The sequence below is a fragment of the Melospiza melodia genome, chromosome 2, assembly GCF_035770615.1.
Source record: "Melospiza melodia melodia isolate bMelMel2 chromosome 2, bMelMel2.pri, whole genome shotgun sequence".
NCBI classification, from domain to species: Eukaryota; Metazoa; Chordata; class Aves; order Passeriformes; family Passerellidae; genus Melospiza; species Melospiza melodia.
In genome coordinates, this window is record NC_086195.1 from 86,876,933 (window position 1) to 86,893,692 (window position 16,760).

Sequence of the window (16,760 nt, forward strand, 5' to 3'; positions counted from 1 at the left end):
CCAGTTTGCCTGAAGCAAGAAAGGAACTAAAATTGATCAGATGAAATGAATTTGGAGAAATGAAATTAATTTGTGAGTTAAACACTTTTTTTGCAGCAAAATTATCTGAACATTAATGAGAAATTAATTTGTTTCTTCTGAAGTAAACCCCATATGTCATAAGTTCTAGTCAAAGCAACAAAATGAAAATACATCTTAGAAAAACAAAAAGCACTGAAATAAAAATGTTCTTAGAAAAATAGCATCGTTCATTAAAGTTCTTATAGCACTTTTAAAAAATCCTTAAGAATTTAGTAATAGATATCACATACTGCATATGATAAATGTGCAGATACATCAATAAATATACACTGATAAGATTTGCTTTTATTTTCAACTTTTATCTATAGATTTTGATTTTGAAGTTGTATTTCCAGTCTTGAAATCTTTGGATATTAGATTCTGAAATATCTTTTCAAAAGAGTGGACTTGCTTTTCTTTTCATAAATTAAGACTGATGGCAAATCTTGCAACTTTGAGCAGGGCAGCAGCTCAATACTGTTACAAAAATTCTGTTGCTTTGGATGAAGCCTTGGGTTGAACAAAGTATGTTTTAGTGCTGGCAGACAACTTCTGCTTAGAAAACATTTTGCTTCTATCCTGTTTGATCCTTTATAGCTACCTAGAGCTGTAATTTTACTTTTAAGGAACACATCCCAGTCTCAGGCAGAAGAAACAAACAACAAAGAAATAACTTCCCTCTGAAATCCATTCAGAGGTGTTTTAGGTTCTAAGAAAAAAACTTAGACACAGCCTGTCTAAATTCCTATGTTGTACTGAAACTTGAGCAACTGCAAAAAAAATTTCCAGCAACTGTGGAAATTCACAAAGATTTATGCCATCTCTAAAACACTGCCTTTTGTGGTTTATAATCATAATTGTGGTTAAACTCTCACTGTGAACAATAACATCAAAATTTGTCAGAGAGATACGAAAGGCAATATCCTGAACTATGTTTGGGCTCAAAAAGTTTTGTGGATCCCTTACTAACTTTGGCCTTACCTTTCCCACAAAAGGTTGGTTGCTCTGAGCTATTTTTGTTCCTTACCATTAAGTGATGGGAAGCAAGAGGTTCCTTGAGGTCAATCTTTGCATGCCAAGATCAACAACTGCCTTTTAGCATGTTTCTCAGAGAACATATTTTTGTGGGGCTGTGAAACCATTTAACTGACAAAATCAACTTTGCTCTGTTATGTAATGTGATGTAGAGTTTTTCACAGATACAAGAAGTGAGACAAGCAGCTAATGATATAAAGCTCAGTGAAGCAAAGGAAAATCCTTCCAGGGAATTCAGTGAGCATTGAGGAGGATTGATATAGCTCTTCTGTTTTACACCTGGGCTGATGAACTGATCTCCGCTGAAGGTATATGAAGGTAACAAGAAGCACTCTGGCATAATTCAGGGGCTTCCACTGAATTCTGAATATCTGGGGCATATTAATTAACAGAGTACAACTATTTCAAGAGAACATGGGCAAAATCAACACACACCTCTGGCTTTCCCATGGGTAAATACCTGCTTGTGAGGGGAACAACTGTGCAGTGGGTCCTGGGTCAGATCAGGTAAAAAAGTGGGAATGACATGGCCAGAGGCACCCTTAAAAGTACTTCCCAAAGAAAAAGTTAGAGCATGGTACCAATACTGCCAAGGTTGTAAGCTTGATCCCTGTATGGGCCATTCACTTAGGAGATGGTCCTTGTGGGTCCAACTCAGAATATTCTGTGATTCTGTAATGCTGTTTTCATCCACTGATGAAATTGCTGGTTCCAAAGAGCTGGAGCCAGACTTGTTCTAGAGGCGTACATTGGAAGGATGAATGATGGTTGCATGTTGTGGCATGGGATATTGCTAATAGTATCAGGAAAAAAGTCTACCAGTTGTTAGACACAGGCATTGTGAGAGAGAGAGAGACTGTGAAATATTCATCCTTGGGGAAATTAAAGATCTGACTGTACAGGAACCTGAACAATGTGACCTGCCTTTCAGTTAGCCTGTGTTTAGCAGTAGTTTGGACTTAATAGCCTTTTGTGGTCATTATGTGCATTATGCTTCTTTAAAAAGAAGGTGTGTTCCTGCTTTGTCTGGGGTTGTTTTTCTGCTCTGTGCTATATATGTCACTACTGGTTATGTGCTGTTTCATCTTGCCAACCATATTACTCTCTATATCTGCTCCCTCAAACATGTCAGTTCATACTAAATGTTTAATTTTTTATGCAACACTTTCTTGACCTAATTTAGAAGATGATGCACACTGTACTTGCCCCCTCTGCGATCAGTTATTCTGAAGTGTCTTGCTGTGCCATCAGTTTGAATGCACATTGTGCCAAGGACTGACAAGACTGTACATTCCCATACATCCCACCAGCAGTTTGCTAACCACAAATGTTTGCAATTTTGCACAGTTCCCAAACATCCACATTCTCTATAGATTCATGTACTCCAATAGTATAAACCATTCTGACAGAAAGGATGGGGAACATGTTGTTCAAGAGATACAGTAAGGCTGTATTCCTGCTCCAGGCAGGCTTTTGAACAATGCAATTAAAATGAGCATTTAAATATGACCATAAAAGAGCAAAAAACTCATCCAAAGAAATTCCCTAAAAAATTTCCTTTGCTACAGTCACCCTGAAAAACTGGCAGGGAGCCTTTTAACCACAACTACTGAACTCTAAATTTTTCTAGTTGATGCCTTTCTCCCCTGAATTTTGTAGCATTTGCTAGTGAAGCAAATGCCCACTGTGAGGACACTTAGTACAGTGACTGCTAGGTTTGAGGCCATGGTTTAGGGTAGAAGAACACCTATGACAAATGTACAGGGATCAACATCATCCTTAAATGAGCAGCAGTCAAGGCACACTGAGGGTGAAGTAGGGTCTTGTTGGATTTCCCCTCTGAATCACTGCTATCATGCTCAGAGGACACAGCAATTCGATGGGAATATGATGATAGAAAAAACTGTTCCTCCTTGTTTTTTTTTACCAAGATGATATTCTTCATTTTCCTGTTCATTTTTGAATGGTGATGGATTCTCAAGTACAGTAAATAGGCCTGTGTTTCTGTAGTGTGAACTAACAGCCAGTAATAAGATGACAATTAATTTTCTTTATGAGCCAAAGCCTGTTTCTTATTTGTTTAAGTGCAAGGACAGGAGATTCTGACTCTTCTTACTGAGAATTTTTTCCACAACTGCTTCTTAAGGTTATGACAGCCTTGTAACACTGACTTACTGTTCCACAGATAATCACCACATACTGGAGCACCACTTGTGTAATCATCTAATCATGAAAAAGACAAAATTAATGCAGAAGTTTCCTCAAGAGACTTTTAAAATGTAAAGTCGATAGTCTCCATGGAAATGTAGCCCAATACAAGTTTTCCCTCTGAGCTTCCTACTCTAGTGACACTTTTAATTATGTGCTAATTATGCACATTTAGCTTTCTATTACATAGTAGTTGGCAAATGCTAATTACTATTTGCTCACTAGAGAGCTCAGGTTACTATGGACAGTCTTGAAACTTCTGAAGTTGCATGAAATACTTGTGTCCTGGATTTCATGTTGACAACAAACCTGCAACATTGAGCTCTTCTTCCTCTCTGAATATTAAGAGAGATTGAGTTAAAATGCAAACTACAAGAGCTACTTGAACTAAGAAAAACCAAAAAAGTTCTATTGTTTAAAATATTAATAGTTTTGACATGTAGTTGCCGCTGCAGGATATCCTTTTCCAAGGAAGTACTTTCCTGCAACTCGTGTTGCAGGTTCCAGAGAAGAGCTATAACCCTAGAGCCACACTAGTTTTTACTTAAATAATAAATTTTTTTGTTTACATCCAGAAAATGCTAAAGTATCTGTATGTACCTCAGCTATAGTCTCCCCTGAAGAGTGCTTCATTTACTCTTTAAGGTTACTGCATAATTTTATGGTTTGAAGAGATTAGACAACAAACTAAATTGCAGCCTGGAAACAAACCTTAGCTTATTGATAGGAACTTAAGAAAAAAACTAAGTTTATTAAAAGATGACTAGACTACAGTTTTTATGTATGTGAATAGGAAAATAGCAGGGTTTGGCTGAGATTCATTCCTTTAGAAAAACAACCACCACCACTGAAAAAACCAACCAAACAAAAATCCATCAAAACAAAAGGAACAAAAACAACCCCCTCAACAAAAAGCAACCAAACAGAAAAACACAACATGAAAAAGACCTAAATATACAAACAAAAAAGCTGAAATAGATGTTCATCACATGCTGTGAGCTGGAACTTCCTGTGGAGATGTGTGTCTCCTTCAGTGGTACGGGGAAATCAGGTGCCAAATGAATTGCCTTAAATCATGATGGGTGAATCTGAGGCCTCGTTATTTGGCTGGGCTAAGGCACTACAGCAGCTAAAACCTGAAAGCTGAACACAGAAAATGTGAAACGGGAACAGGAAACTGCTAGTTAGGAAACACTAGAGATCAGTGTGCAAAATGCATCATTTTGGATGCAAGAGATTTTGGAAGGCATGGCTTTTCTGAACAGCACAGTCTAGACTAACTACAAGCTATTTAACCAGTGGTGTCAAGACATTGATCTTCATCCATGCTCTTGTTTATGGAAGTGGCTCCCTTGACTTGATCTGTACTGCTTGCAGATGAAGTGTTTGTTCAGCACTGGCATAATCCAGCCATATGAGTCTATGCTGAAAATATTAATGTTGATTTTAGAAGTGATAGTTATCTTGAACACCATAATTCTCAGGGTTAATGGCTTCTTCAAACAAGTGCTTTGAGATGCTGAGTTACATAAACATCTTCCTAAGTAAACAACTGTGTCAGAGGTTGAGGGCATTAGAGGTTCTTCCTCTTCCCACTGAGTGTGTTTTGGAGAGGAGCTGGTCACTAAAATTTTTGAATCGCCTTTACTGCAGAAACTAGCCCTTGCCCTTCTCAAATTGTGCCTCTTTCTTTCAGCTCTTTTAAAAGACACGTTAATGACAAAATCCACTTTGGCATGTCAAGGTTTGTGTGTCAGCTGTGCATTTTTTCTTATTATCCTTTATTCTCAGGATACTGTGAGTAGATCCTGACCACCTGCTACTTTGGAAGGCCAGAGAGAAAAGGTACTAATATCTCCTCTGGGCATGGCACAGTACAGAAGAGCCTCCTGCTCATCCTCAGCATTGTAGCATTTATTTCTAAGGAGGCAATGTATAAAGATAATAGGTTTTATATTAGTTTCTCATTTCTTGATGGTAAAATACAGGGAAAATTAACTGGAGGAATTTTTCTTTTAATATTTAAATGTGAATCTTGCTTACAGAACTTAGTCTGACTTGTCTGTAAGAAGTATCAGTCTAGACAACCTCCCAGATTGAATAATTTCTTTGCAATAATATTAGATTTTGGCTTTTTTAAAATATATTAAAAATATTTACCCAGCCAAGGAAAACACACCTCACAGAGAAGGCTGGTGGTGAGCACTGCTGGGCTATCATGGGGAAAATCCCAAAAAGCAGTTCACCTGTGGAAGGCAGGTCTTTCTGACAGGTGCCTGACAATGAGCATAGACAGGCTTTTCAGTCCTGCATGCTTGTTTTTATAAATGAAAAGCAGATACACCTGTCTTGTGCTTCCCACAGGGCTCTTCCAAGGCACATGCAGAGGAAAAGCCACTGAATTGTTGTTCTCCAGAATAACAGGCCCAACCAACTAGTGTATTACAAATTCAACACTGTGTAGTAAATTATATAGGATCAATGGGGCCAAAAGCCTTGACAATTACGTTGCTCTAAAGAAACCCACATGTTTGGGAAAAATGAAAGATACACAGTGTCTTAATGAGAAGCTCTGGGAGAAGTAATGGTGTCAAAATCCCACAAAAGTTTCAGAAATTTTTGTGCAGGTACCTATCTATGTGATGACAATTTTAATGAATATACCAAACCTAAATTCTTGCAGTCAAGACTGCTGAGTCCCTCCTATAATTTTGTTTTAGACAAATATATTTGCCCTGACCTGGTCCAACTTGTGTTGATTCTAAAAATAAGAAAAAGGGGAGAGACCACAGCACACTGAGAGAAATTGCCATCTAGCAGGGTAGACAAGCAAAGTTAGGGAGCACCTAGGATAATACTAGGATCACAGGAAGGAACACTTTTAAGGGTGACATGGCCCACACAAAGCAGGCTTTCAATAATCCCAGCCCAAAATTTTTCATTGTAAACTATAAGGATAGAGAGGTAATTTTTTTTTCTATTATAAAAATGCTACAGAATTTTTCTATTCTTTCTGGCATAGGATATTTGGTTTGAATTGAGTGACAAATTCTTGCACTGAAAAAATATTCTGTGCACATATTTTAATGAAAATACTCACTTGAAAATGCTGATCAGCACTATTTGTAATAGGTGCATCTGTCATTTAGAAAGAAGCATACTATAGGTGACTAAGGTTAGTAATAACACTACAGAAATTAAATGATGCCTCATTTCCCAACATGAAAAATATTTCTTGTAGCAAAGGTATTCTTTTTAAAAGTAGATTAGCACATTAAAAATATAGACACAAGAACCAGGACAATTTCTGGTCTGGAGAGAAAAAAAATATATATTTCAGGGCACTGCATAATCATAGGAAGGAATCCTTAATATCTTTTGTTTCTTCTCACTGTAATCTATCACTCTGGATTTTCAAACTCTACTGCTTGTCTACTCTGTCAAATACTCTTGCTAAACACTGGAGGAGCTGGACCATCTGCCTGCTTTGGTAGGTTAATAATTCATGACAGAACTCTGTTGTATCCTGCCTCAGGAACGCCTGGCAAAACCACAGTGCTCAAAATACTTTTCACTGTATTTTCTTTAGTAATACATTTACCCAGGACCCACGGTAAAATCATCCACTCGACGATGGTTGGAGGGGGTCCCTGCATGCTGAGGTCTGACCTGTCGATGTGCTGAGAGGCAAGCAGCAGCAGGAACAGAAAAGTCAAGTACGATGCTGTGTGGCAGATAAATTTGATAAATGGCTTTCTGATGAACAGCCCCAATGGGCTTTTGGGAGCTATCAGGTAGCACACAGAGAAGACTGGGAAAAGGAGTCCTATCACAACACAGGTCAACATCTTCACTGCCCAGTGTCGCCTCCGCCATCCGGGGAACTCGTCGTACCAGCGGGATGCGAGCAGCTGCTGGCAGTTGGGCTGAGCAACAAACTACAGAGAGAAGAAAGGAAGAGAGTTAGTTTCTTGCTATGTCTGTGAAGATTTTTCATTCCATGTATCTTTAGTAGATAGAGATTAAAAACATTAAAATAAATCCACAGCCTGTGCAATCTCACTCATACTGATTGTGCAATCTCACTCATACTGATTGTACCAGTAAGACAGGGCTGGGTCAGCCTGCCTTTCCTTCAATGCCAAAAGTATAGTTAGCGCATAGAAACAAACATTTACTTTTCCCAATAAATCTTCACTTCTGCATTGGTTGAGTACACAAGGAGACAACAGATAGCTAAACACATGGACTTCAAAACCTGACTTGAAACTGAAAAGCAAGCTCACAGATACTTCTTATTTAATCAGCAACATTTGTGGAGAATTCACAGAACATGAGGTAGAAACCAAGAAGCACAACTGAGGTCTGCAAACAATGAAACTAAATTCCACAGCCATGAACAAACTGTTCTCATTATGTTCCCTGCTAATTCTCTAAAAATCAGGTTTATATGCTTTAATACTGACAAAACTTACAGATGCATTACAAAATGTTTACACAATGTGAACTAAGCACTAGCATTCCCCAGTGTGTCACTAACCCTTGTCAGGATACACTCCTATCCTGTGCAATACTTTCTGTTACCATTATGAGATTTTATATGATTTTTTGGAATATGATCCTTAAAACTGAATCCAAAACAAGTAAATATTTAGTATTTATTTATTTATTTAGTAGCTTTTCAAAGAAGTATATATCAAGGATTTTTGTCATACTTTTCTTTGATCACTAGTCCCTACTTCCCCATTGTTTTCTTTTATAAGGGTGACAGAGGAGCAGCAGACAAGAGTTGATATAAAAAGCATAGAATAGAAGCAAGATATGTATCAAAGAGGGACAGAGCTGCATTAAAAAAAGGAAAGAAAATAAGCATTTTCCTCCTGTTAATCTGGTGGTTTGATGCTGGCTGGATGCCTGGTGCCCAGCAAACCTGCCTTATCACTCCACTCCTCAGCAGGGGAGGGGGAAAAGAGAAGATAAAAGGAAAAGCTTGCAGGTCAAGATAAGGACAGGGAGAGATCATTTACCAAGTACCATCATGGGCAAAATAGACTCAACTTGGGGCAATTAATTTATTACCCATCAAACCAAAGTAGAAAAATCAGAAATAAAATCAAATATTAAAACCAGCTTTCTCTCACCCCTTCCTTTTTCCTAGGCTCATCTTCACTCCTGAATTCTCTGTCTCTACCCCCACATGGTGCAGGCAGATGGATATGGGGGCTGTGGTCAGTTCCACACGTTGTCTCTGCCACTCCTTTCTCCTCAGGGGGAGGACTTCTCACACTCTTTCCCTACTCCACTGTGGGGCTTCTCCCATGTGAGACAGTTTTCCACAACTTTCTACAACATGACTCCTTCCCATGGGCTGCAGTTCTTCATGAGCTGCTGCAGCTTGGATCCCTTCCATGGGGTGCAGTTCCTCAGGAGCAGACTGCTCCATAGGTTCTCCACGGAATCATAAATCCTGCCAGCAAACCTGCTCCAGCTTGGACTCCACTCTCCACAGGACCACAGGTCTTGCCAGGAGCTTGGTCCAGTGCAGCGTTCCCAGTGAGTCACAGTCCTTCATGCATCCACATGTTCCTGTGTGGAGTTACCCAGGGGTGCAGGTGGATCTCTGCTCCACCATGGACCTCCATGGACAGCCTGCCATACCATGATCTTCCTCACCAGCTGCAGAGGAGTTGCCTGGAACACCTCCTCCCCTTCCTTCTCCATTGACCTGGGTGCAGAGTTGTGTTGCTCACACATTCTCACTCTCTTGTACCCGGTCTGAAATTGTTCCTGTGCACTAACTTCTTTCCTCTCCTTAGATCTGCTATCCCAGAGGCACTACCATCACCAGTGATGAGCTCAGCTTTGTCCAGAAGCATGTCCATCTTGGATATCTGGCATCGAACATGGGAGAAAGGGAGGAATCTTCTGGCAGCATCTCACTTAAGCAGCCCAACTATCAAAATCTTGCCATACAAATCCAATACATTCACACATGTATGAGTGTATTGCATACATACAGTGGATTAAACCGTTGGCTGAATAGTTTGTAAAGCTATGCAAAAACTTTTTTCTCTTATTACAAAATTGTATTTTTTCGCTAAATAATTTCAGATTTGAACTCGAATCAAATGCACCTATTTTGGGATCTTGCATTATCTTGATAATACTTATAACGACAGGAACCAAGTTCCTTTGGGGATGAAAAACAGGTAACTCCTCAAACTGCTTGTAAAATCACTGGGATTACTACTAGTAAAAATGCTTTTTAGATTGGAATGAAATGAGAGTCAGCATGCATTTTCCTATATATATGTCTGGATCTTGTCAGAAATCATTACCTCAGCCATAGTCAAACTTGGTGTACATTAATGAAATGTCAGAGTCTTTAGTAGAGACAAATTTGCCTACCAGACACCAGCAGTGAAGCTGCCTCTGTCTGTTGTGAAAGATAAGAAAATTTACTCCTACTGTAAGGATCTTGAAAATAGCCCTAAAGAAGAGCAACAGAATGTATTCCTCCTTTAGAAAAATGCATTCTCAAGGTTTCAGGTTGTTTCTTTCAAGGTACAAATGGCTAGAATAATAGTGTATGTGGTCAGGGCAGATGACTTCAAAGTTATGCTTTTGCCAAGTTTATTTTCCCTAAAACACTTTTTAAACTTAATTAGCTTGAGTAGATACAGATAGGTGCTTTGCTTGACTACTGAAAAAATGTGAGTCACTCCTTAAGAAGTATTTTTCTCTTTTTGCCCCATAGAGTGCCAGGTCCATGTTTGCTTACTCCTCTTCATAATGTCTTTCCATTACAAAAGAATGGGAAGATATTATGAAAGAAATTACAAATCCCCTCACCTGAAGTAATCAGTGCCTAAGTCTTGCCTGTGCCCCCTTTCTAAACACCCTTGGCCACTCTCACAGTGTTGGGGAGCTATGTGCAGGAATAGCTGCCAGTGGCTACCAAAGCCTGGTGACAGATGTAGGGGACCTACTCCTTGCCAAGCACATCTAAAAAGGAATTAATTTTCCTGTTTTCAATGTTGAGAAAATTAAGTAAAAGGCAAGAGTTTTTCCAATGTCCAAACACTGGGCTGCCCTGGGACTGGGCAGACCAGAACTGATGCAGAGTTACCTCATGCCATGAGGAGATCGTTGATGAATGCACCATCTGGAGAATGCTCCACAATGGGGTGGGCACTGCATTGCTTAGTTCTAATCTTTAAATAGATTAATATGCAAGTATTAATTGCATATTAACACTTAATGTCAGTGTTAATCGAGAAAGCATTTCTGAGCAGGTTTTAAAAAAATGCCTTGTCTTCTAATACCCATATTAGATTTTATGATGTTGGGACTGTGCGGTTAAGGTACAATGTGTCAAGGATGGTGTTCTGAGGCACAGGAATTTTTTTAGTAACTGCAGAAAATTTTCAAATCCCAGACACTGAAGAGACGATTTTTTAAGTAATAATTTCATAAGAAATCCACAATAACTTTTCTTGAAAATATGACAAGAGAATTCTAGCACTGGTTGGCTCCTCTAAATACGGAAGAAAACTTGCACAGACCATGCATTTAGTATGGCTGGAGTCAGAGGAAGCAGCCTTGGTAATGTGCTTTCAATTACTTGCTTGACACAAAATACATAAGAAACAACTAATGGTATGGTATGGAGCAAGTGTAAAAAATACTATGTCTGCATTTAAAGAGCCGTATTGCATTTGGAAGCAGTTCTAGTGCCACAGGCAAAGGTTTATAACAGAAAACACAACACAGTTTGTTTATCTACAGATGATATAATGCATTTCTGAATGGTCTAAATATTCATGCTGGTGTGTTTTAACAACACATTGGCAAGGTTGGTTAGCAATGTCCTGAAATAATAGAAATATCTGGCTCTTCACTGAAGACTTTTCTTTTTGGTTCTGAGCTTCATTTGCCATACAATATTAACTATGAACCATTCCAAAGTATTTTTTGATATTTGGAAAATTATCCTAAGTCTCCTGCTGAAGTTTCTTTTAAAGTTTAATTTATCAATGAACTGTATGACATTATTAAAAATGTCCAAACTAATTCTCACAGATTTCATTTTTGTGGTAAAGAGATTGTCTTCATATGCTGTGAAATACGGTCAGTAGTTATACCTACATTTATTACATTAGCTAAAAAATGAAGGAAGGGTTTTAACAGGGAAAAGTTATACTCTGATGGAAGAGAAGTGGTGCTCAGTGGTGATCCCTACAGTATTGTTCTTCAGCTGCACAGGAAAGGTGAGTTTGTCCCTTCTGGTCCTTGTGGAGGACCTGGGGAAATGAGAGGAAGGCGCTGTTTTCACACTTCATATGTAAATACTTGAGAGCATACGGGGACTGCAGGCAGGGAAACCTTCCTGGGACTCACAGTAGAAATGCTGCCCATGTAGCCTGTCTCAGAGACATTACTCACAGGTAACAGTTAAATAGATCAAGCAATTTAATCTGTGATGAATATATTTTATTACCGATTCCAAATTCTTATTATACTCTTAATTTATCCACTGAAAAGCCCTTTGCTACATTAAAAAAATAAGGAAAAGGTCTTAATGACAAAATTCTCCGGTGAATTCACAGTTATACTATAACTATTAGAAACTTTTCTATTAGAAAGGACGAGTAGAAGGGGATGGAAGAAAGACATGCTCCAGCATAGAACAATTCCCATATAAATGGATGGCATTACATATAAGATGATCCCATATTAATGCTAAATAGACATGGAAGTCCCCTGATGAACTTGGAGATAAAAAAATTAAAAACTATTTTGCACAAGTATTTTGTGACTAGCAGAAATAGAAATACTCTGTGACATTAATTTGCCAGTTCTGCATTGCCTATGCCAAAATATTTTCACTGCAGTATAATTTTCTTCCTTAATTGGAGAGATTGGAGGTATTCTTTTCCTATTCTTGAGTATCTTTTTTACTGTCAGTATTATATGATTTGACTTTGATATTGTTTCCACATAATTAGCAATCAGCAAGTTTATATTTTCACATTATGATGGCTTCCATCAGTTTGTAATTACACAAGGGATTTTGCTACATGATTATTCCCGATTTCACATCTTTAGCTCCTTCATAGAGTCTGCCCATATGAAAATGTTCTGGTATTCACTCTCTCAGTTGTCATGCTGGGAATTGGCTCTTCCCTGAGACCACTGAAAATCAGAAATTCACAGCACCAACAAAAATAATCTGGTATAAATAATAACACACCCTGATTCTAGTGTTATCCAAGCATTTACATAACACAGATTTTAATTTTCACTTCTCATTAAATCTGTTTTTTCTAGAATACATCTTTCAGTCAATGAAATTATGAAGAAAAAACACAACTGATACTATTAACTCTATATGGTCTTTAAAGAAATAATAATTTTATAAATAATGTATCATCAGGTTATGTTGTTAGCTCTTTACTGTACCACAATGTTACCTACAAGTATTTATTTCATTATATTATGAAATACAAAAAGATATAAAAAACTTCCACTTGTAACAAGGTGCTCATTTTTACATTTATAAAAGCAGTCTAACAAAATCTGAGGTTCAAATTCAATTCTCATTCTGACATCAATAGGTGGTTGAGTATGTTATATAAAATAGGATGTAATTTGTCATCTAGAAATGAAAGCTGTCAAAGAAAATTTGTTTCCTTTCTGACATATACAAGGGAGTTATGCTGTAGCACCAAGAACTATCTCTGATACCATTCTCTAAAAGATTAATGACATTAATGACTTTTTTTGAGGAAGAAACAGCTGAAAACATTTATCATAGACTTTCTTATTAATACTTTTTTGAAGCCATAGCCAGATTCTCTGTTGTGCTGTGTTGCAGGGCCATTACAGGCACACTGGTAGGAAAGGTTTGCTCTGGGGTCTGCTGCTTTGTCACACACACTTCCCAATGACTGTGATCCCATTTGACAAGACTCAAGCTCAATTGCTTTTTCTTTTTCTAGAATACTTTACTTCTAATATTTTGCAAATTTTCACAGATATTTAATGAAAAGTTAACTCTTCTATTTAGTTAAACTTCAAATTCACATGTCAGTATTTTCTATCTATTGGTAGTGAAAAGCATTGGCACTAATGACAGATTCAAGTCCCAACCTCCCTAAGAAGACTCCTAAATTTGGTATATTGTTTCTCCCTTTAGAGATGTCACTGCATATTCTTTTCTATATCTTTCCCCAAAGGCTGTAATTGAGAATTTCAGTGCTTACTCTGTGAGGACTGCTTCATTAAGACAAACAACATTTAATTGCAATTTAAATGCTTTAATGTTATTGACAAGATCAGCTCTACATTTTCCTTTCCAAAAGCTAGGGACCATGTTTTGGATTCTTTTGGGTACAGTTATACAGAGAGTTTTCTGCCTCAGGCCAGAAACCCTGATTCCTGCACCAAATCCTATTCTCACGTCCATCCCATCTAAATGTTGTGTCAGCTGGAGCAGGCCATCTCAGTAACCATGATTCCTGCTGGATGCAAACCACTGGTCAACTTTTACTCAGCTCCATCTGCAGCTGTGTCCTTAAGAGGACCAGTGAGCTCACTCTGCGTCATGGTTTAACCCCCGGCTGGCAACAAAATACCACAGAGCTGCTCACTCACCACCCCATTCCTCTCAGTGAGGTGGCGGAGAAAATTGGAAAAAAGTAAAAAACATGGGTTGAAATAAGAACAGTTGAACAAAATTAATATGAAAAACAATAACAATAATAATGATAAAGAGACGGGAATAAAACCCAAGAGAGACAGGTGATGCACAATGCGGTTGCCCACTCACAGCCGAGTGCTGCCCAGCCCATCCCAGAGCACAGACTGGCCCCACCTAAGCAGCCTCCCCCAGTTTATATGCTGGGCATGGCATCCTAAGGTATGGAATGTCTTTTTGGCCAGTTTGGGTCACCTGTCCTGGCCATGCTCCCTCCCAGCCTCTTGTGCACCTGGCCACTGGCAGAGCATGGGACACTGAGATGTCCTTGGCTTAGGGTGAGCATGCTCAGCAACAACCAGAACATCAGAGTGTCATCAACATTATGGTCATACTAAACCCAAAACACAGCACTGCACCAGCTGCTAAGAGGAACATTAACTCTATCCCAGCCAAAAGCAGGACACTCGAGATCAGAGCACCAGATGACAGCACCTTGTATACGATCAGGGCAACCTGAGTCACATCAGATCCCTGTAGCAGAGAAAATTCACAGCACAGATGCCTTCATCATAAAATCCAGAGTTTACATTCCTCTCACCGAGAACAAAATACAATTCCAGGGGTTTTTATTTGAATTTTTCTATTTTGTAACTTCAAATATGAGGAGGAAGGAAACAAAAGGAAAATAGAAAAGTAAAAACTGAAATGCTTTTCTAAAAGGATTAATGACATTGCAGCTTTGAGCATTTAAAATTTCTCATTTGCTACATCAACACAAGCAGAAGCTCTTACTTTGATTCATGACTCCTCAGTAAAATGAATCAGTACAGGAAAAAAACCTATTAAAAATCTATTAAATAAGCCAAGACTTATCTATAATTGCAGTGATTCTGATTAATTGCTTAGAAAAGGCAATGGCAACTAAAACTAGAATGCAGTTGTTAGGAACCAGCTGTGCATGAATAGCTTTGTTAGACTTCCCAGTGGCAAAGGAAAATGAATCAGTTATTGAGCTTTGGGATGATTGTGTAAAATAGCTTAAAACTTCAAAATTATGATGTTGGTATAATACTTCTAGCTCCCACACTGGGAAAGTGTTAGAACCACCATAATTCACGACATTTTTTGTAGGGAAAAACAATTACAGAAGAATTGTAAGTTTCTGAAGAGAAAATAAAACTTGAACTTCTGTTATACTGAATCTCTGTTCTTGCACACCTAGCTGGTGTATTTCCATGCATGGGAAGCAAATAATAAAACTGATATTTCTTAGTAAAGTCTTACATTTGAGACAGAATAACCCTGTGCAACAGTGCAAGCTAGAATTCATGGTCTAGGGAGTAACTTTGCAGAAAATGCCTAGGGACACCAGTAAGCAAGAAGATAAATATGACTGGGCACTTATTTGATTAAGTCTCTATCATTTCAATCCTATTACTCCCAAGGCACTCTTCATACACCTCTGACACCAAGTTTCCTGTCTGTACCGATAGTTTCTAAAAAGCACACTACTTCTCAAGAGAATAGAAATAGTGGCTGATCATTCTCTCAGTATTCTTTCTAACACTGAATAAACTGAGACAATAAACACATTTTGTTTATAAACTCAGAAGTTCAAGTTCATTCTACAAGACCAAAATCAATATGTATTCTAAAAAACTTCATATACCAACACAGGGAATGTAAAAAGAAAAAAAACCCCACACCTCTGGACCAGTGAGCAATTAGCAATCAAAGCTTGTTTCCAGTCCAAGTCATTCTGTGATTCCACTTTTCTTACATTCAAGGTGGTTTTGTGTCCTGTATTGGTAAGGCCTCCAAGCCTTAGCTGGTCAGCCAGAAGGGGTTAGGATCCAAGATAGTTACAGTTCCACTAAATGACCAGTGAGTTCCCCCTCATCCAGAATATTCTACCACTTTGTCTACATCCACAGCTGCCATATCACCGGAAGGAAAAGTTGCAAATTAAGAAACCAACCTTTCAAAATTCATGAGGGAGCTGCAAATATGCTGAAAGCAACTAAAGCACAGAACACAATGAGAGTTTAATTGGAGAAAAATTAGCTAAGAAAAGCTTTGAGTGAGGGATGGGTAGGAAAACAACCAGAACAGCTAGATTCTTCCTCTCGGAATTGCCTACTCATGTGAGAATTTCTATTGGCATCACTGGAGACTGCCCTATTCCTCATTTGCTCAGCTTGTTGCAGAGGTCAAAAAAAGGCAGTCATTCTTAGTTCCACTTCCCTTTGCTGACTGTCCTTTCAGATTGGAGCAGGATATTGACTTATTTGAAAGAAACCTGAACACAAAAATTTCAATGCCTTCTTTTCTTCATTTTCAGGCTTTATGACTGCTTCTGTGAAGAGAAACCTTGGATCAGTGATATTTTGTTGCACTATTAAATATTTTCTGTAAAAACAATGGTAATCACCTCCCATTAGCGCCAGGCAAATTTAGATTTTACTCTGCTAGCTTAGCTTTATGAGGTGCCATCATGCATCCTCATGTGAAAAATGGATATTAAGCATAACTGTTCTTGACTCCATGCTCATACCGTTCTAGCCAAGAGATAAGAGAGTTGAACTCTGAGGTTTCCCAGTTTCTTTAGAAGTGACTCTTTATGATGTGAAGCTTGCGTGGAACTGAAGGGGCCAAAGTTCCCCAAAATCACTGGGAATCCAGTTCCTGGAAAGCATAACACTCATTTGAAGGCTGACTGAATATAAAATTAGAGGGAGAAAGGAAAAAATACTAA

General features: G+C 38.3%; 1 protein-coding gene across 1 annotated transcript in view; it reads right to left on the reverse strand.

The window, feature by feature from the left end:
* TRPC4 (transient receptor potential cation channel subfamily C member 4) overlaps positions 1 to 16,760 on the reverse strand; it is a 131,185-nt gene that overhangs the window by 28,094 nt on the left and 86,331 nt on the right. The window contains exon 4 of the mRNA XM_063149210.1: positions 6,905 to 7,241. Coding sequence (XP_063005280.1) covers positions 6,905 to 7,241 — 337 coding nt within the window. The remainder of the gene's footprint in view (positions 1 to 6,904; positions 7,242 to 16,760) is intronic.